The 20,504-nt window shown below is 34.3% G+C and overlaps 2 protein-coding genes across 2 annotated transcripts in view; both read right to left on the bottom strand.

The window, feature by feature from the left end:
• The window catches only part of LOC100334340 (E3 ubiquitin-protein ligase TRIM39), a 17,109-nt gene extending 13,558 nt beyond the window's left edge, over positions 1-3,551 (bottom strand). Inside the window, exons 1-2 of the mRNA XM_087276895.1 lie at positions 3,002-3,551; positions 946-1,041 (exon numbers count right to left, since the gene is read on the bottom strand). Of these exons, the coding sequence (XP_087133021.1) occupies positions 946-1,041; positions 3,002-3,397 (492 nt within the window). The 5' untranslated portion in view covers positions 3,398-3,551. The remainder of the gene's footprint in view (positions 1-945; positions 1,042-3,001) is intronic.
• Positions 3,552-7,682: 4,131 nt separating this feature from the next.
• The window catches only part of kif5bb (kinesin family member 5B, b), a 47,144-nt gene continuing 34,322 nt past the window's right edge, over positions 7,683-20,504 (bottom strand). The window contains exons 23-26 of the mRNA XM_087276861.1: positions 19,195-19,299; positions 18,901-19,117; positions 16,898-17,033; positions 7,683-12,812 (exon numbers count right to left, since the gene is read on the bottom strand). Coding sequence (XP_087132987.1) covers positions 16,903-17,033; positions 18,901-19,117; positions 19,195-19,299 — 453 coding nt within the window. The 3' untranslated portion in view covers positions 7,683-12,812; positions 16,898-16,902. The remainder of the gene's footprint in view (positions 12,813-16,897; positions 17,034-18,900; positions 19,118-19,194; positions 19,300-20,504) is intronic.

Genomic DNA, 20,504 nt, shown 5'->3' with positions numbered 1-20,504 from the left:
TAACTCATCTCTAATAACTGATTTATTTTATCTTTGCCATGTTGACAGAAAATAATATTTGACTAGATATTTTTCTATACAGCTTAAAGTGACATTTAAAGGCTTAACTAGGTTAATTAGGTTAACTAGGCAGGTTAGGGTAATTAGGCAAGTTATTGTATAACGATGGTTTGTTCTGTAGACTATCAAATAAATATATAGTTTAAAAGGGCTAAAAATTTTGACCTTAAAATAGTTCTTGAAAAATTTTAAACTGCTCTTATTTTAGCGAAAATGAAACAAATAAGTCTTTCTCCAGAAGAAAAAATATTATCAGACATACTGTGAAAATTCCCTTGCTCTGTTAAACATCATTTGGGAATTAATTAAAAAGAAAAAAAGAAGAAGAAAAAAAGAGAAAAAAAGAGAAAATTTGGTCACTAAGTTTGCTAACAAGCCAAAGAACAGACACATTTTCCTAACGTGAAAGCACCTACAGTAGTCTTTATATTTTTAGAATGAGTTTTGGGTGATGAGATATTCTAGGGAGAGAATTATATTACATTAATAATATCTTCTATGTTCTGAAAACTATTGTCTTACGGTTTTGGGCCAGCCCATAGTAATGATGAAATAGTAATACATTTCTCTTTGTGGTAAACAAATTCTTAAAAGGGTTAGCTAGCTGATCACTTCCACTAATTCATTTTCCTACAGCTTAGTCCCTAGTCAGGGGTCTTTCATTTGAGCTTTAATGCTTGTGTATTTATTTGATTTTTTATTTATTTATTTATTTTTAAATCTAGTTAGAGAATTGTTCAAAAATTAAACCCTGTAGTGCAAAGTCAACACAAATAATGTGTTTGGTTCCAGTGTGTGCATCTGGAAGGATCAGAGACTTTCCTCTGTTAAAACACTCAGAAGCAGTCTGGATGTGCTGTAAACGTAGGCTTGCGCTGATCTTACCCTGATGTGCAGTGAAGTTTCCTGGCAGCTTTTCTTGGCTGCGTTTAAGGTCTCCAGTTTCTCCTGCAGGGGTCCAAGAGCTTCTCTCAGCTCCCTCTGAAAACAAATAAATCACTGTCAGTTCCTAAACGTCATCATTTAAAACATACTTATCCATCAGAAGTGACACTTTCACGATTTAAACCTACACTGCAAAAAATGCTTTTCTTACTTAGATTTTTTGTCTTGTTTCTAGTCCAAATATAAAAAAGTTCTTAAATCAATAAGCATTTTCTAGACAAGCAAAACATATAGTCTTGTTTTAAGAAATAATATGCCAAAATGAAGTGGCATTTAAGTTTTTCCTTAAAACAAGCAAAATAATCTGCCAATGGGGTAAGCAAAATAATCTTATCACAAATCGAAAAACAAGCCTTTTTTTGCAGTGTAAACAGTGAGTCTAACATTCAGAATCAGTTTGATTTAGTTGTCATTCATGCACAGTTTGTTAAGCCCTGCCCAACTGCTGTTACTGTTGAATTAAACTGTATTAAAATAAAAAATACAAATAAATAAATAACATGCATAAAAACAAAACACATAAATAAAAGAAATTTAACTAATTAAAATTAAATGTATAGCTTAAAATATTGTGTTTTTAAATCAGGAGTGTCCAAACTCGGTCCTGGAGGGCCGGTGTCCTGGAGGGTTTACCTTCAACTTGCTTCAACACACCTGCAAGGAAGTTTCTAGTATATCTACACGGCAAAGAAAAGCTTTTCGTACTTAGATTTCCTGTCGTTTCTAGTCCAAATATCTAAAAATTCTTATATCAAGAAACACTTTCTAGGTATGCATAACATAATGTCTTGTTTTGAGAAATAATATGCCAATATTAAATTAGTTTTTCCTTAAAACAAGCAAACAAATCCGCCAATGGGGTAAGCAAAATATTCTTGTTTTTCCTTTTGACATGAGATTATTTTGCTTGTTTTAAGAAAAAACTCACTTCATATATTTCTTTAAACAAGACAATATGTTTTGCTTGTCTTCTTGATTTAGGAATTTTTAGATATTTGGACTAGAAAAAAGATTTGAAAAAATTTAAGTAAGAAAAGCATTTTATTTTTTGCAGTGTAAGAGCTTGATTATCTGGTTCAGGTGTGTTTGTTTAAAGTTGGAGCTAAACTCTTCAGGACACCGGCCCTCCAGGATCGAGTTTGGACACCCCTGTTTTAAATAAAATGAAAGTAAATATGAAAGAACAAAACTAAAACTTGATATAAACTTGAGATAATATAAACTAGATATGGGGAAGGTTATAAAATTGCAAATTTTAAAAACAATTAATACATTTTAAAAATAATTAATAAAATTCACAGTATGTATGGATGTTAAAACATCTGCACAGTTATTAGCCTAAAGACTCCAAAAAACATCAAAATATTGGCTCAATTTAAAGCAATTGACTTCTTCCGAGCATCACTTTATATATACAGTTGAAGTCAGAATTATTAGCCCTCCTGAATTATTAGCCCCCTGTCAATTTGTTTATGGAGAGATGTTTTTTTCAACACTTTTCTAATCATAAAAGTTTAAATAACTCATTTCTAATAACTGATTTTTCTTTGTCTTGATGATGGTGCATTATATTAGACTAGATATTTTTCAAGATACTAATATTCAGCTTAAAGTGACGTAAAGGCTTAACTTATTTATTAATTAATATTATAAATTAGGCAGGTTAGGGGAATTAGGCAAATCATTGTATCATGTTGGTTTGTTCATTAGACTATTAGAAATAAATATTGCTTAAGGGGGCTAATAATATTCAGCCCAAAAAAGTAAAAAATAAATAAATAAAAACTGCTTTTATTCAAGCTGAAATAAAACAAATAAGACTTTCTCCAGAAGAAAAAAACATTATAGGAAATACTGTGAACATTTCCTTGCTCTGATAAACATCATTTGGGAAATATTTAAAAAAGTAAATTCACATGAGGGAAATAATTCAGACTGAACTGTGTATTTGTCTGAACTAACACAATATCAGCTTGACGCAGCGTCTACTTCTCACCTTACACTCTTGCGTGGCCTCTTCAACCGAGCTGCACTCGTGCTCTTCATGCTCTTCAGCCTGACACTGACCACAGATCAGCTCCTCGTCCTCCATGCAGAACAGACTAAGTCTCTCTCTGTGCCGTAAACACAGATCTCCATCCTCCTCCACCGCTGCTTCTCCAGCTTCCACCCGCCGCCGCTGCCCCTCAAACAGAGAGTCCAGAAGCCCCTTCAACACGCTGTCCAGCAGCTCACGGCCATAACACTCCGTACAGCCTGGCCTGTCCTGCCCAAACTCACTCTGGCACATCTCAAGGCAGGACGAGCACAGGCGGTGTCCGCACGGCAGAAGCAGAGAGTCTTCGTTCTGACAGCCGGGACACACGGCTGGAGCTGGCTGCTGGTCGGACATTATGCTTTTCTGTCTTCTAAATGTCCTTCTGCTGCTGGTCCGCAGCTCTCCGGGTCTTGCACAATCACTATCAAAGGGAAATCCCCGGTTGGTGGGCTATTTATAAGCGGGTTATTTTGAAGCGAGCGCTCTGGGGTGTTTATATGTGGTGTGTTGCTGAGTCACTCACTATAGTGTGTGTGTGTGTGTTTGATCGTGATTAAAGCGTACCGTGATAGCACTTTGCTTAAAATCAATTCACTTACAGTTAAAGTCAGAATTATTAGCCCCCCTGATTACTAGCCACCCTGTTTATTTTTTTACCCAATTTCTGTTTCAAGAGTTCACTCTTAGCTGATGATTGATTATAAAGCTTGTTTGGCATGCTGTCCTGGGAGAGAGCCCTGAGCTCATAAGATCCTCGAGCCCGAGACTTCCTCCCGTTGCAAGACGGGAGGGGAGTTTGAGCTCAGGTAGATCTCGAGAACTCCCCTGCTGTAATAACCAACGAACAGTAAGCTGATTGCTCTTGTTTTTTTTTTTTTCAAGACACTTCTATACAGCTTAAAGAGACATTTAAAGGCTTAACTAGGTTGATTAGTTTAACTAGGCAGGTTAGGGTAATAATGCAAGTTATTGTATAACGATGGTTTGTTCTGAAGACAGTTGGGGGGAAAAAAAACATAGCTTTAGACTAGCTTAAAGGGGCTAATAATATTGACCATAAAATGGTTCATAAAATTTAAAACTTCTTTTATTCTAGCCAAAATAAAACAAATAAGACTTTCACCAGAAGAAGAAAAAATATTATAGGAAATACTGTGAAAATTTTCTTGCTCTATTAAACATCATTTTGGAAATATTTTAAAAAAGAAGAAAAAAATGGGGGGTTAATAATTCTGACTTCAACTGTATACTATAGTAGTAATTGTTGTGCTATTAGTAGTAGTCGTTGTTGTTGACTGTAAAATCAAGCACTGCACTTAATTAAATTTAATGAGTTCATTTGACTTACATTTTTAAGAACTTTTTTTTACGTAAACAAGTTACACACTCAAAAAAAAGACTTTTGCTGCTTGTTCAAAGTACTTCTTTAAATTGAGTTGAATCACAATTCTTAGTTTTTTTGGCACAACTTAATTGTTTTTACAAATTCAAGTGGATTTAACATAAACAACCAATATTTCTTAATCGATTTGTGTTGGGAGACCATGAGAGAGTTGTGTGAAACCCAGCATTTTTTACAGTGACGAACTAAATATTTGTGTTAGATTTAACTGATGAAAAATTAGTGTTATTGTGCATTTTTCAAAACACATTTAACATAGGAAGACATGATTTAGACTTTAATGTTTTGCTATGTTCAGATTTACAGAAGTTTCTGAAAAAATATATATATATTTATAAAAACTCTATTACAGATCCGGTTAAGTCAACAAAACAAAAAAGTCTAAGTAAATGACACTCAATAAAAGGAATATTTTAAGTTAAATATGCTTTATTGTTATTACTTTATTGCTGTCATTTTTACTGTCATTATTACCATCTTTTATATTACTGTTGTTACTTTTACCCTCATTATTACCATCTTTTATATTACTGTTGTTACTTTTACCCTCATTATTACCATCTTTTATATTACTGTTGTTACTTTCACCCTCATTATTACCATCTTTTATATTACTGTTGTTACTTTTACCCTCATTATTACCATCTTTTATATTACTGTCGTTACTTTTACCCTCATTATTACCATCTTTTATATTACTGTTGTTACTTTCACCCTCATTATTACCATCTTTTATATTACTGTTGTTACTTTTACCCTCATTATTACCATCTTTTATATTACTGTCGTTACTTTTACCCTCATTATTACCATATTTTATATTACTGTTGTTACTTTCACCCTCATTATTACCATCTTTTATATTACTGTCGTTACTTTCACCCTCATTATTACCATCTTTTATATTACTGTCGTTACTTTCACCCTCTTTATTACCATCTTTTATATTACTGTTGTTACTTTCACCCTCATTATTACCATCTTTTATATTACTGTTGTTACTTTCACCCTCATTATTACCATCTTTTATATTACTGTTGTTACTTTTACCCTCATTATTACCATCTTTTATATTACTGTTGTTACTTTTACCCTCATTATTACCATCTTTTATATTACTGTTGTTACTTTTACCCTCATTATTACCATCTTTTATATTACTGTTGTTACTTTCACCCTCATTATTACCATCTTTTATATTACTGTTGTTACTTTCACCCTCATTATTACCATCTTTTATATTACTGTTGTTACTTTCACCCTCATTATTACCATCTTTTATATTACTGTTGTTACTTTCACCCTCATTATTACCATCTTTTATATTACTGTTGTTACTTTCACCCTCATTATTACCATCTTTTATATTACTGTTGTTACTTTCACCCTCATTATTACCATCTTTTATATTACTGTTGTTACTTTTACCCTCATTATTACCATCTTTTATATTACAGTTGTTACTTTTACCCTCATTATTACTTTTACCCTCATTATTACCATCTTTTATATTACTGTCGTTACTTTTACCCTCATTATTACCATCTTTTATATTACTGTTGTTACTTTTACCCTCATTATTACCATCTTTTATATTACTGTTGTTACTTTTACCCTCATTATTACCATCTTTTATATTACTGTTGTTACTTTCACCCTCATTATTACCATCTTTTATATCACTGTTGTTACTTTCACCCTCATTATTACCATCTTTTATATTACTGTTGTTACTTTCACCATCATTATTACCATCTTTTATATTACTGTTGTTACTTTCACCCTCATTATTACCATCTTTTATATTACTGTTGTTACTTTTACCCTCATTATTACCATCTTTTATATTACTGTTGTTACTTTTACCCTCATTATTACCATCTTTTATATTACTGTTGTTACTTTCACCCTCATTATTACCATCTTTTATATTACTGTTGTTACTTTCACCCTCATTATTACCATCTTTTATATTACTGTTGTTACTTTCACCCTCATTATTACCATCTTTTATATTACTGTTGTTACTTTTACCCTCATTATTACCATCTTTTATATTACTGTTGTTACTTTTACCCTCATTGTTACCATCTTTCATATTATTGTTGTTATTTTAACCAATGATCTCTTCTGTTTTTAAGTGGGTTATTTCGAAGCAAACTAAATATGAAACAGCAAAAATTTAAACTTGATATTACTTTGATATAATAATGAGGAAGGACAAACAACTGCAAATGAATACATATTTGTGCAAAAAAAAAATTAAACAAAAATGTTTTTTCATGTGAAACAATCATGTATTTAAAAAATAAAAATCATGACCCAAGATCATTTTCAATATCCATTACCAGTAATTTTGTTTATATATACACACACAGGCCACTTTATTAGGTACACATTTAGGCATGTAGACATGGTCAAGATGTTCAGCCGCAGTACAAACTGAGCATCAGAATGAGGAAGAAAGGTGATTAAAGTGACTTTAAATGTGGCATGGTTGTTGGTGCCAGACAGGCTGGTTTGAGTATTTCAGAAACTGCTGATCTACTGGGATTTTCACACACAACCATCTTTAGGGTTTACAGAAAATGTTCCGAAAAAGAGTAAATATCCAGTGAGCGGCATTCTGTGGGCACAATAGCCTTACTGATGCCAGAGGTCAGAGCAGAATGGCCAGACTGGTTCCAAATAATAGAAAGGCAACAGTAACTCAAATAATCATTTGTTACAACCGAGGTCGGCAGAAGAGCATCACTGAACGCGCAACACTTGGAAAAACGTTGGTCTGATGAGTCTCGATTTCTGCTGTGACATTTGGATGGAAGGGTAAGAATTTGGCATCAACACCACAAAGAATTAAGGCAGTTCCGAAGGCAAAAGATGTCCTACCCAGCACTAGTAAGATGTACCTAATAAAGTGGCCAGTTAGTGTATATGCACATTATTCAGACCCTTGGTTTAAATTGATAGTAAAATTCCTGCAAATTTAAGCATCACTATAAAAAAAAAAGACTGACACTATACCAGCTTGAAGAAGTGTCAGATTTGTCTTTCCTTTTGATACATACGGCTTGACACATCACATAATAAATGTACATGACAACCTACTGTACTAAATCCCACCATAAAGTCAATCCAGGAAGAAACATCACAGGGATTTAACTGTACAAATAACAAATTATAATAACACTGAATGTATATGACTCTAAAAATAAAACAACAACAAACATACTCCAGTGTGTTTTACCCTATAGTTTATTTGCGTTTCATGTCAAGGGGTGAAAACTTGCCTACAGTAAGCAACTGAAGGAAATATACACAGCAATCCAGTCTACACACTCTGAAGAACCAACTGTACACACATCTGATCACCTCAACAGCGTTACAGCTTTCCATTCGGTTTTCCCCCCCAGCAACTGTTACAAATGCAGATTCAAGGCAAAAAATAAAATACAAAATAAAACGACATTGACAGTCTTCAAAACACAAGACCTCCTGAAGAAGCTCCTCAACAACAATTACAAAAATTCAGTGAGAAATTCAATGGTTGAGATGCAAAATTTCAGTATTCGACAAGTGCGTTGTTTTTCAATTGAGATGGTAACATTTTAAAGTGCTTTTAAAAGATTAAATTAGACAACCGTTAGACAAATGAGCATTAAACACTAAAACAAACTCTTGAGTGCCGTTTTCATTCCTTCTCCTGTCACTTTTTTTCTTCAGTACTGCTGAACTTGCACTACGCCAGATTGATATTGCACACAAAATGTCTTAATAACGCCATCTTCAGTATTTCCCCCTGCGACTACAGTACTACAGTAACTTACACAATACACCTAGTAGGATCTGGATCCAATTTATATGGAAAAACAGGGAAATGGAAACCAAGTATGCTGGAATCTATAACAATACATACGAAAATACAACTTAAAAAAAGGATCGACAAACAAAAGAACGGCAAAAATCCTAGTCTATGATAAAAGAAATAAATAAAACCATGTTACATCTAGCTGCAAGTGCAACATAATGAAAAAAACATGACCTAAAATGGGTAAATAAACCCCACCCATTGTTAGATAAGCCCCGCCCACTAACACTACTCAATGAAAGGCAGTAATGTTGTGCTGAATGAGAAGCATAGGAACCATCGAGAGCCAATCAGCAGGTCTGAATATGCAACTGATTTAAATAAAATCACAAGGCAACCAAAACCACAGCAGACAATAATAATAATCCATGATCTTTTTGTTTTCGGTTGTATGAGCCAGAGCTAAATGTTGTGTGGGTTCCTGCTGGGTTGTTTGCAAAGCTCAAAATCATCGTTTCTAAAATGCACCACTACAAAGTATGGACTAAATAGTACCAAAAAAAAAAATGACAAAAGGGAGCATAGCTATATTGTGACTTCAATGGCTGTTTGACCATCGCACAAACCGTACACTCCCAACAAAACAACAGTATATAAGCAGTGGAAAACAATTCAATGACCTTTTCTGTATTGCTTTACGAGGGCGTTGGGATGTGACCATTCCTACATTCAAACATCCTTCAAATGAGAGACAGTTCAGCCAAAAATTAAACTTGTGTCATTTATAATTGTGTATAAAGTTTTTTCTTTTTTGTGGCTTTGCAAAGATTCATGTACACATGACAACATTGTTAAAATGATCTGTTAGTTTAGCGGAAACCACTATAAGTGCTGTTGTTTGCATGCCAGGCCAGTAGTTGGCGATGTGACTGAAGAAACACTATGCATAAATATTTCTCTTAAATGCAGTGAATGCAAAGATGGCTTCATGCATTCCTATCCGCTTGTTAAGTCGTGATGTGGAATAATGTTTACTGATAAAATAATAGTTTGTGACCACTTTTTAGTCATATCATTAAAGTCAATTGTAAATAAAATCTTGGTGTACACAATTTGCTATATCACAGACACCAAAATTTTAGCAATTTATAAAAAATGTATCACTTTCTGCCTATCGGATATTAAGCATGGATATATATTGCGATCATGATTTTCGAAAGTATTACATCGCTTTGTAAACATTTATTATTACCATTTGTTAACCCTCCACATATAGCCCTTGGTCCCGGAAACCACTTAACTTGACGTCACACTTAACAAGCGGATGTCAGGCATCACGGTTTAGTTGTTTACATTTAAAAGTTAGTATTTTTAGTCCTCAATGTTGTTGTGTAAATAAACAGACAAAATGCATTAAAATGTTTTCTGTTTTTAAACACCCTTGTGATCTCGTCACCCCAAACCTTTACGAATTGAGTTTTCGTGCAAAATAAAAAAAAAAATTCAGTTGCAATTTAAGTTTTAATTCAAATGTAGGGGAAAAAACAATTGTGCAAAATGTAATGCCAATTAAGGCTTGTGGACACTGGGACGCTTTATGCTACCGTTTTCCGTCAACGTTAAACACCTTGTGACTAATTAAAGGGTGCCAATGCGATCGAGCACACCAATGCGCAAAATGCCAGGCTTAAAAGCATAATTTTTTAAGAAACGCCTTATACTCGTTTTTTTTTTCTTCTCCACCAATCAGATTCACACTTTTGTTCACATGCACGAAACTGCTGAAGTTACAGTAAACAGCACTTGAAGGCGCTCAATCGCAAATCTGTCAATGCGAGCGCACATTAAAGAAGATGCCCTTCCAGCCGCAACCCAGTACTGGGAAACACCCAGACACACACACTCATAAACTACAGAAATGCCAATTGGCTCAGCCGGAACTCGAACCAGCGACTTTCTTACTGTGAGGCGACAGTGCTGACCACTGACCAAATGTGTTAATGCACATTTTGAAGTGTTGCATGAGAAACGATTGCTGGAAACGGCAAATTCTGAATATTTTTTTTTTATATATTTTGACTCGTGCAAAAAACTTAATGCGTATAATAGAAGACGAAAAGGCATTTGTTGAATAATCTTTGATGTAGCGAACATTACACCAAAGTGACCAATCAGCAGTCTCCATTATGCTTTCCTCGTTTACTTATAACTAGGGCCAGACGGAATCTGTGGACATTTTTTGCTATTTCTGCAGGGAATTTTAGTAAAAATCTGCAGATTTCTGTGGAATTATTTTAGGAGTATCTTAACTAAAACCTTAATATGTGTAAGAAAAAAGAATTTCTTTTTAACTTTTATTTAATGTTTAAAATGCAAATCCAATTAGATTCACTTTATTTGGTAAACAAAGCAAGTCTCTCAAATAATATATCTACTAAAAGACAGAAAATATTACGGTACAAACTGCATTGTACATAAATCTGATGAACATTTTCATATTAGTCAGTAATATTACTGTTATTAATTTAAAAACTTAATAAATATAGATTTACACACATTTACTCAAGTAAATAAACAGAACTAATGATGGGTTAAAAATCTGCAGAAATCTGTAGAAAATCTGGGAAATTCTGTGCACGCCGATTCTGTGTGCGCCTACTTATAAAGCATAAACTGGGTTTTATTTCTTATTTGTACTTGTTTTTGAGCAGGGATCTGTTTTATTATTTTATTATTATCATTCTTTTAATTTTTAAACATGCTTTTGTCTTTGAATTATTCTTGTTGCTTGTGATTTTTAGTTATGTCAACTTGGGTTATTTTTAATTGTGCATATATAAATAAACTGCCATTGTCTCTGTCATACTTTGTCACTAACTTTTATTAGGCTTCTTTAGAGATGTTAAATGACATTTTAAAGCCATAAAGATCAAATTAGTATGAATAATACATCCAATTTTAGTTTGTTTTTTAATGTATGACTAGAGGATTTGGAATATAGCCTGAGCTTGAAATAGTAGATTCCCATTGATATCATCAAAAAGCAGCATAATTATCGTGATCTCATTCTTTTTCCTTCAGCTTAGACCCTTATTTATTAGGGACCACTACAGCGGAATGAACCACCAACTATTCCAGCATATGTTTTACGCAGTGGATGCCCTTCCAGCTGCAACCCAGTATTGGAAAACACCCAAACACACTCATTTTCACACACACTCATACACTCCGGACGATTTAGTTTATCCAGTTCACCTATAGCGCATGTCTCTGGACTTTAGGGGAAATCACCTGAAGGAAACCCACACCAACACAGGCAGAACATGCAAACTCTACACAGAAACGCCAACTAGCCCAGCCAGTAATCAAACTAGAGACCTTCTTGATGTGAGGCAACAGCGCTACCCACTAAGCCACTGTGCCTGCCTATTGTGATTTTAATGAAAGAAAATTTATTTAATTTAAACTTAATTTTTGTGTTTGTGTGTTTAATTTTTGGGTCAACCATCTCTCAAAATAAATGCAAAGTCTACCTAAAAACCAAATATTATTTTCATTAAAAAATCCACACGCGATTATTACCGGTTTGTAGTGATTGAGCTCCAAAAGCAGCAACTCTGCCATTTTAAACAGTGAAACTGAAGATAAATATGGAAATGTTAAAATGAGCACGTGACGTTAGCGCTACTCCTCTGTAAACCTAACTACAACTCATCTAAGACCTCAAGCTGTGACACATACACACAAGCACAGGTCTGTAACAATGCTGTAACATTGATTATTTAGTCATGTGTTCGTACAGTGCTTTATAAATATACCTGTAGCTCAGGTGCGTCTACATTAAGCAGCCTTTTCATTCTCATTTCATGGAACTGCATCTCTTGAGTCTACTTTCAGACCACCTTTTATAATAATTTAAATCCACATCCATCATTACAAAAAAAAAAAACTAGTTCAATGGTTCATATATACACAGTTCAATCGTAGTGTTCAACTTACTTATTTAGGTGAAATGTTCAAGAGAAACTACTCAAAGCAAGAGAGAACAAGCTAACTCTCTAAACCAACTCAAAATGTGAACGGTACATAAATAAGGCTAAAATAATGCAGCTAGTAGTTTTTTTTTTTTGTTCCTTTTCACCGTTTTCATTCATTTCTGCCTTTTTTTTTTCTTTTGTGGTTTTGAAATACATTCAACTTGGCACAGTGAGGGATGTGGAGGGCAGAATGAGAGCAGAAACCTACTGTGCAAGAGTAGTGAAGAGATACACGCTAGTTACACATGTGTCCACTGGTGCAAAAAGCCTGTCCTTTTTTTCTTTTTTTAACGTTTTCTTTGTATTTTTAAAGGGAAGATATAAGAGATAAGAATGGAGGAACAACTGTACAGCCCAGACGGGGATAGTATTTCATGTTTCATACACATATATATATATACTTATATTCATTTCTCATATGTATAATATTGAACCCTCCCGTGCTGTGGAATGCCTGTTCAGCTTTTTGGGGTGATATCAGCTTCAGCTGGGGCTACTGGGGTTACTTTCAGCATTCAACAGCTGGACATAGAGGGAAAGAAAGAGACAGGAACAAAAGAATGAGGAAAACATTAAAGGAAATTGTTTCCACAGCTTATTTTTACTTTGGTAATGTGATGTGTTTAGGGTTGTCACAATACTTTAATTCGGTACCAATCAATACTTAAACAGGGCTCGAAATTAACCTTTTTTTCTGGTAGCACCGCTGCTCCTAACTTTAAAAATGTAGGCACACCAGACAACATTTTTAGCACCCACCAAAAATTATGAGCACCCTTACTACACGTTGTATTTGAACAGATTCTATTATATATTAACACTTGTTACGCCCTGTATTTTTGTTTCTATATTGCAGTTTTTCTCCTTTGTTTTCTGATTTCTTTTGAGACTGATGCAGATTGATGCCACCCGAGTCCAATCTGCACAGCTAATCTATTGGGCTATAAAGGCTTGCTGCAGCCGACCAGAAGGCAAGGAAGAGGGGAGACGACATGTCTCACTTGAGCTGCTCCAGTCCCGGATACCAGAGGCTTCTGACTTTTATTTGTTTTCATTTTTATAATGTGAATTAAGTTGCTGGTATGGATAAGGTGTGGGGTGTCTTATTTTATTTTAAAGCCTTTTTCTCATGTTTTGGTGGGTAGGCAGGGAGAAAGGGAAGTAATATGTATTTTCTTTCTTTTGGGAATGTTTATTTTGTTAGGTAAGATAGTTTGTCTTAAATTAGTCATTGGTTTTGTTTGTTATTTTGGACCCCCATATCCTGAGGTATTATTTTTGTTTTGTATTGTTACTTTAAAATTTAAAATGCATTATTTAATTTGATCACACAATAAATTGATGGTTGCCTGATGGTGATCAGAATATTAAGAAGGTGTTGACTGTTGATTCTGGGTCCGGAAGCGGTACTCTCCCCTCTTCCTTCATTTGTTCGTTCCTAGCTGTGTTTTACCTCTAGATGTAAGTGGGAACATAACACACTCTAATCAAAACTAACAAATAAACAAAACTCTGCATGCGCTCACCGCCGCTGCACGCACTGCTTGACGTGAATAAGATTAACTGAATTAACAATAATAACTGTGCTGTTCACACGGGTGCTGTCTGATATTGCAAATGATATTACAAATGATATTGACATATAACTTATTATTTGCATACGTCATCTAGCAGTAATGATCTTTTCATAATAATAATAATAATAATAATAATAATACCTTATATTTATAGGCGCCTTTCAGAGCAATCAAGGACACCTTACAGTATGTCACAGGCACATTATAAAAACAAGACAGAACAGTAATGAAAATAATATTGATCCAGAAAGTCATTAAAAGCAATCCTGAACAGAAAGGTTTCAACCTGGGATTTAAAATTGGAGATCGAGTCCACCTGACAAATATCTAATGGCAGGGAATTCTATAACTGTGGTGCTATGCAGACAAAAGTCCTGCCACCAAATGATTTCATCTTAAAATTTGGAACTGAAAACAGTTCAGCTGCAGAAGATCTCAGTGAGCGCCTAGGAGTGATCAGAGAGATAATCGGGTGCCAGGTTGTGAAGAGCTTTGTAAGTTAATACAAATTTTTCATGAGGTACAATATTAGTTTAATCTCGGTGAATGCATGCTCTTTAGCATTGGTGAACACGGTGTCAGTTGCACGACTGACAGCATCATGACGATTAAATGAAGGATTAAACAACCTTAGAACATCTCGTGCTTAAAATGTGTAGATTCAGTGGCAAACACTGTTACCTAAAAACTCTGTCCCATCGGCTTTACAGTGAATGGCTTTAGTCATTTTCATAGCGGATTTTAACCACTGCAAGTCATTTATCCACTCTTTGATAAGTGTAAATACTCGATGGACAATTATTACATGATCACTGATCATATGAGCCATTATTTGTAACTTTAGGTGGTTTCTAAAACCAAATCTGTCAGTGTTTTTTTTTTATTCTCTCGGATCCAGACCTTTACGTTTTCGCAGCTGTAGCTCCGTCATTGGAACTGAGTGATTGACAGCTGATATTAACCAATCCATTCGTGTTCTGTTCTAGCGCAGTGGGCCAATAAGAAGAGCTTGAAGGCAGGGCAAGCATTGCGGGCTTTGTTTACTGCAGCAAGTTAACATGTCAACTGTTTTAAACCATTTCTGAGTGCTGCATTTGGTGTTTTTTGGTGTAAAGATGCGTAATGTGCGAATACCTCCTAATTCCTCGCATGTGGTGAACATTTTGCTGTAAAAACTGTTCGCACTACATCAATTTTATGCACTCGCACAAATGCTCCCAAATATATTTTGAAGTCGCATAGATAAAATTTTGGTCGCAATTTCTAACCCCGCTAACATTTAAGCGCTGTTGAGCATGCTTTTAAACACCGCTGATTCGCCATTGTGGTTACTTGCTCAACAGAAATGACTGTGATTGGTTGGGAATATCATCAGTTTACCGAACTCACTGCTGTTTACAGAGTGTAACCACAGATACAGGGCTACTGCAGCATTTTTAAAGTTGCAATTCATCAGCGGATCGCTTGTTTGTCAGCTTATAGACAAACCAGATGATAGATGTGACATTGAAACACTCCAGTGTCCCTGTATCAGTGGTTACAATCTGTAAACAGCAGTAATTTTGTTGAACTGATGATCTTCACAACCAGCCACAGTCATTTCTGTTGAGCATGTGAACACAATGGCAAATCAGTGCTGTTTAAGAGTGTGCTCAATTGCGCCAAAGAGCATAAAATCACCAAGAGGTGACACTCTGTTAATATTTGGGAAACAGCCACTAGAAGCCGCTAGTTTCATGCAGCAGCCATTAAAGCAGGGGTCACCAATCTCGGTCCTGGAGGGCTGGTGCCCCTGCAGGGTTTAGCTCCAACTTGCCTCAACACACCTGCCTGGATGTTTCAATTATACCTAGTAAGACCTTGATTAGCTTGTTCAGGTGTGTTTAATTGGAGTTGGACCTAAAATCTGTTGGGCACCGGGCCTCCAGGAACAAGTTGGGTGACCCCTGCATTAGGGAATAAAAATTGCAATAGAACAACAGCACAGATAACAAACGTTAGACTGAATGAATTAAAATATTGAGTTAAATATAAGTTAAAATATAATATTATTCATATTCATTAAAAAGCAACATTTTAAACAGCATTTCAATGAAAATAACACAATTTCCAAATGTTGACAAGACGTTTAATATAATATCTGTTTAACTTATGAAAGTAAAATTAACAAAATAACTGTAATTACAATTTTTTATAAGCTTTACTTAAATTAGTGTGATGCAAAAATGTGTATTAAACATATTTTTTTCCATTCTTGAAAAAATGACTCCTCTTTTAGAGTTGCTCAAAGAAAGGCTCAACTTGATGTCTCTTCAGAATTCCCCATGTGTGTTTATTTGGAATCAGATCAGGAGACCTGAAGAATTACCATAGATGTGTATGTGTATACATGATGAATTTATGCGTTCATTCATTCAATCATATTTGACAAAGTGGCTTTTGACATAAAAACTTATTATTATAAAAAAAATTCTATAAATATAACATGTACTGCAACAAAAAGTGTACTGTCAGTCTGTTATCAACATCCCATTTTGAGAGTCATGTTAATTTATTTGACCGTGTCAGTATTCATTTATATTATGCCAGTGCATAAACTTTTAAAGAAATTTAAAGTAATTTAACCTAAGAGTGACAGCTCCAAGAAAAAAGTATAGTTAAAATATAAACATTAAGTCTGTAAAATAAACTACTAAATGTGCTGATGATTGTAATGTATTGTTGTCTTTCAGGTTGTATCTCAGCTTTAATGCGCTTTTTAAATAAATAAATAAAAAAACAAAGCAGCTGATTTCTAAGATCCAATGGACGGCTGATCGCTTTCACTCCAAAATGGCTACATCACGTAGCTGCTGCTGGGCACTGCTGTTGCAATGGAACGTTATAGTGTGTGTCGCCTCTTGGAGACTCTAAGCTCTTTGACAGAGCTCAAATGTTAGCGGGAAAGGGACGTTTTTAAACTTTCTGTACCGATTGGTACTGAATTCCAGTATCGTGACAACCCTAGATTTGTAAAATGCTTCTACTTACTAATTTTACTGTTTGACTCCGCCTCCACCACGGATGCCTGCTGATTGGTTGTTCTGGAAGAGCCCTGCCCCTGAGCGGATGACGTTAGGGTGAGTGGGAGAGGCGACAGGGGGCTGACCTGGTCTGATTGGTTTGGCTGTGAAAAGGTGAAATATGATTAGTTGGTTTCAGGATTCTAACACTTTCAGAAACTCTAGATTCAAGGACGTTTTAAAGCATCATTCATTTTAAATCAAACACCTTTGAAATTTATATCCTAGCATATTCAGCGCCATGAAAGTCCTAAATATAAGTACTTACTCTGCCCACATACAGCCAGCAACAAGCAGACTCTACAGTTTGACAAATATTACTCGTTACACAACAAAATATACTTTTGAGGCTTCTTAGTCGAGAATGTAGTTGTTTAGATTGCAACTACGCAGTTTATTTGCAAGAATAGTGCCTATTTTAAAATATTAACTATTTCTGAGAGACAGCTCGTCGGCAACGGTTGACGTTTTCTATCCACAAGATGGCGACAGAATCGCATAAAAAGCCCTTACGCTTAGAAGATTTAACAGTCTGATTTGTAACTACAACAGATCAAATCAATATTAAACTGGTAAGCACACCTGCCAACACTTCCATTTTTCATGGGAGTATCTCGTATTTCAGACCTGTCTCCCACAAACATCCCGTTTTTATTTCTTCCTAAAATACTCTTGCAATTTCACCCACCCCCCTCTTTGGTACAGTCTGTAAACTAAACACCCTCGGGGTTGCCAACTTTGGTACAGTACTCGATCGAAGTAGCCGCCCAAAACCCACTGCATCCTGTTCTCAACCTCACCCCCGAACACCCTCTCCCCCCGGTCTGCTGGCTTGTCAGAGACATGTTGGCAGGTAAGATGATCTCTCTTTTGCATGTTGTAGTGCTGTATTTATACCAATTTGCTCGAATATCAAGAATGTGTCTTGTGTTGGCATATTGAAATAAGCAAAGTCAACAAGTGTTTAGCGTTTTTCCTTATCGCAATCACAACAGCAGTCTGGTAACGTTAGTAAATTCGTTGTTATTTTCGGGGTTAATTATTGTGAAATCCCGATTGCAACAGAGAAATACTGTAGACTGTTGTAAGGAGATATCTCTGTAGATGGATGGCAGCCTTATAATCTATAAGTTCAGCCTCATAATCTTAAAGTGTGAGCTAAAATCAGCAGTTTTGTCATCACTTTAGACAGAGAGTCATTCAAACACTAGCTCTAAAGTGACGTTGGTGAATTAGTAACGGCTTCTGCCGTTTTGACATCAGCTGCAGATGTGAATGAATGGCGGAAGAAAGTAGTTCCTAATAAAAAAAGGGTTTTTAGACTCTCCGTGTTTGATTTTTTTTATTTATATACACGATTGTGCCGTTGAACTGTTGTATAAACGCAATATCACACTCGTAGCAGTGCGATATGGCTGTATATCAGCACTGGTGGGGCGCTAAGGCAACGCACGCCTCCCACCAGTGCTGATATACAGCCATATCGCACTGCTACACCTGTGATATTGCTCATATATTATTATATGTTATAATTATTAGATATAGTAAAGTATTATCATTATTATACATTGTTTACATTCATAGATATTAATATATTCATTTCATAGTTATACCTCTGTCCCTTCTGTGTGTATATGTGTATGATGGGTATGTTATGTGTATGACTTCACAGTGGATGGCAAAGTATGAATTTCATTGTACAGGGAAACATGTTTCCTTACTGTGCACGACAATAAACAAATTAAATTGAATGGTTAAATAAATCCTAATAGTTAGAATGATTATAACAAAATGAACTAAAACATTAACAATGTAAAGAAGATATAATAGTACCTAAGAAATAAAACAAACAAACAAAAACAAGAATATGTTAAATTAGAAATGATGACCTCTGTTAAAAACATTCAGCCCAAATCAAAGGTTATCATCAGCCAATGCCCATGGTTCATGTTTGTGTATGTGTGAGCTAACCGATCTGTGCGGAGTGTCCTCGACGGGCCATGTTTTTGGCTCTGACGGCCTCTTTAATGCGGTCCACCTCCTGCTGGTAGCGTTTGCGGTCGCGGGCTGCGTTCTCTTTGGCCTCTTTGAGCGCAGACTCCAGAGCCTTCACTCGCTCCGCTGTGGCCCGGAGACGCTTTTCCAGCTTGGGCAGCTCACACCGCAGGTCAGCGTTATCCCGAACCAGCTGCACAGAGAAGGAAAACACGCTGTGAGCATGTGTGTTGTGAGAGAATGCATGTATAACTGATGTTTTGTGTTTACCTGCTTGTGCACTTTAGTGAGCTGTTCAAGGTTGTTCTCGAGGAATGAGATCTTCTGCTTTTGGGCTGCACTGCCTCCAGTGTCGTCTGAGTCCATCTCAGCGCTCTGAAAAACATTGTAAAAATCAAAATTAAGGCCTGTCAGGTCGATAACGGTATAACTGGAGTTTTATGATGTCTAGTCATTTAGCTTTGATGGCTGTGACAAAGTAAAAGCTCCTGGTAATAAAAACAATAATAAAATAAAATAAACACACTCAAAAGATTCAACTAAATTTAAAACATATATTTTTAAAGAATTTCTCATTTAAAGAAAAGAAAATCATAAAAAATAAAACAAAAAATAAAATAGAATATACAATATAAGCTAAATGATAGTCAATATGTAAAAGATTAATAATAAAATTAATGAAATTTGTAAAATTGTAAGCATTTAATTATTTTAGAAATGTACATAAAAGAAAATAATAATAATAATAATAATAATAATAATAATAATAATAATAATAATAATAATAATAATAATAATAATAGAAAAGTAAAATGAAGGAGCATGCGCAGGTCTATATTTACCATCCAACAATTAATTGGCACAGAAATTTTTTAAACGTATAGAAATTTTATTTATTATCTGATAATTTAAAAAAATTCAAAGATTAAATATATTTCAGAAAAATGAAATATTTTATTATTAACTAATTATTATTATTAATTTATTATGAATTAGTAGATTTTTTTATTATAAAGGTAGAATATAAACTAAAACATAAAAACTTAGGTAAACAATTTCAAAGGTTAATAAAAAAATCTAAATTATAAAGATAATGTTTAGAAGATTAAATGAAATTCTTAAAATTGTAAGTATAACATAATTTCAGAAATGTACATAAAAATGTAAAATAATAATAATAATAATAATAATAATAATATTATTATTATTATTATTATTATATTTTTTTACTGTTCTATATTTCCCATGCAAACGTTAATTTGCACAGAAAAAGTAAAACTGTATAAAAAAAATTTTATTATATAACTTCTGTAAAAGTTAAATAGACTATACATTTTTTTAAAAATGGTAAAAGTAAATAATTAAAAAGGCTATTAAAAAAACATAAACAGAGAAACTAAATTGTAAATTAAAAGACAAAATGTAAAAAAATGCTAGTCAATATTTCAAAGACTAATAATTAACTTAAGGTATATTTGTAAAATTATAAATATTAAATTATTTTAGAAATGTACATAATAAAAAAACTAAAAAGAAACTAATAATAAAAAAAGAACAAAAAAATGAAGAAATATCCTGTT

The sequence above is a fragment of the Danio rerio genome, chromosome 12, assembly GCF_052040795.2.
Source record: "Danio rerio strain M-AB ecotype USA chromosome 12, GRCz13ab, whole genome shotgun sequence".
NCBI lineage: Eukaryota > Metazoa > Chordata > Actinopteri > Cypriniformes > Danionidae > Danio > Danio rerio.
This window is presented reverse-complemented; position numbering and strand designations above follow the sequence as displayed.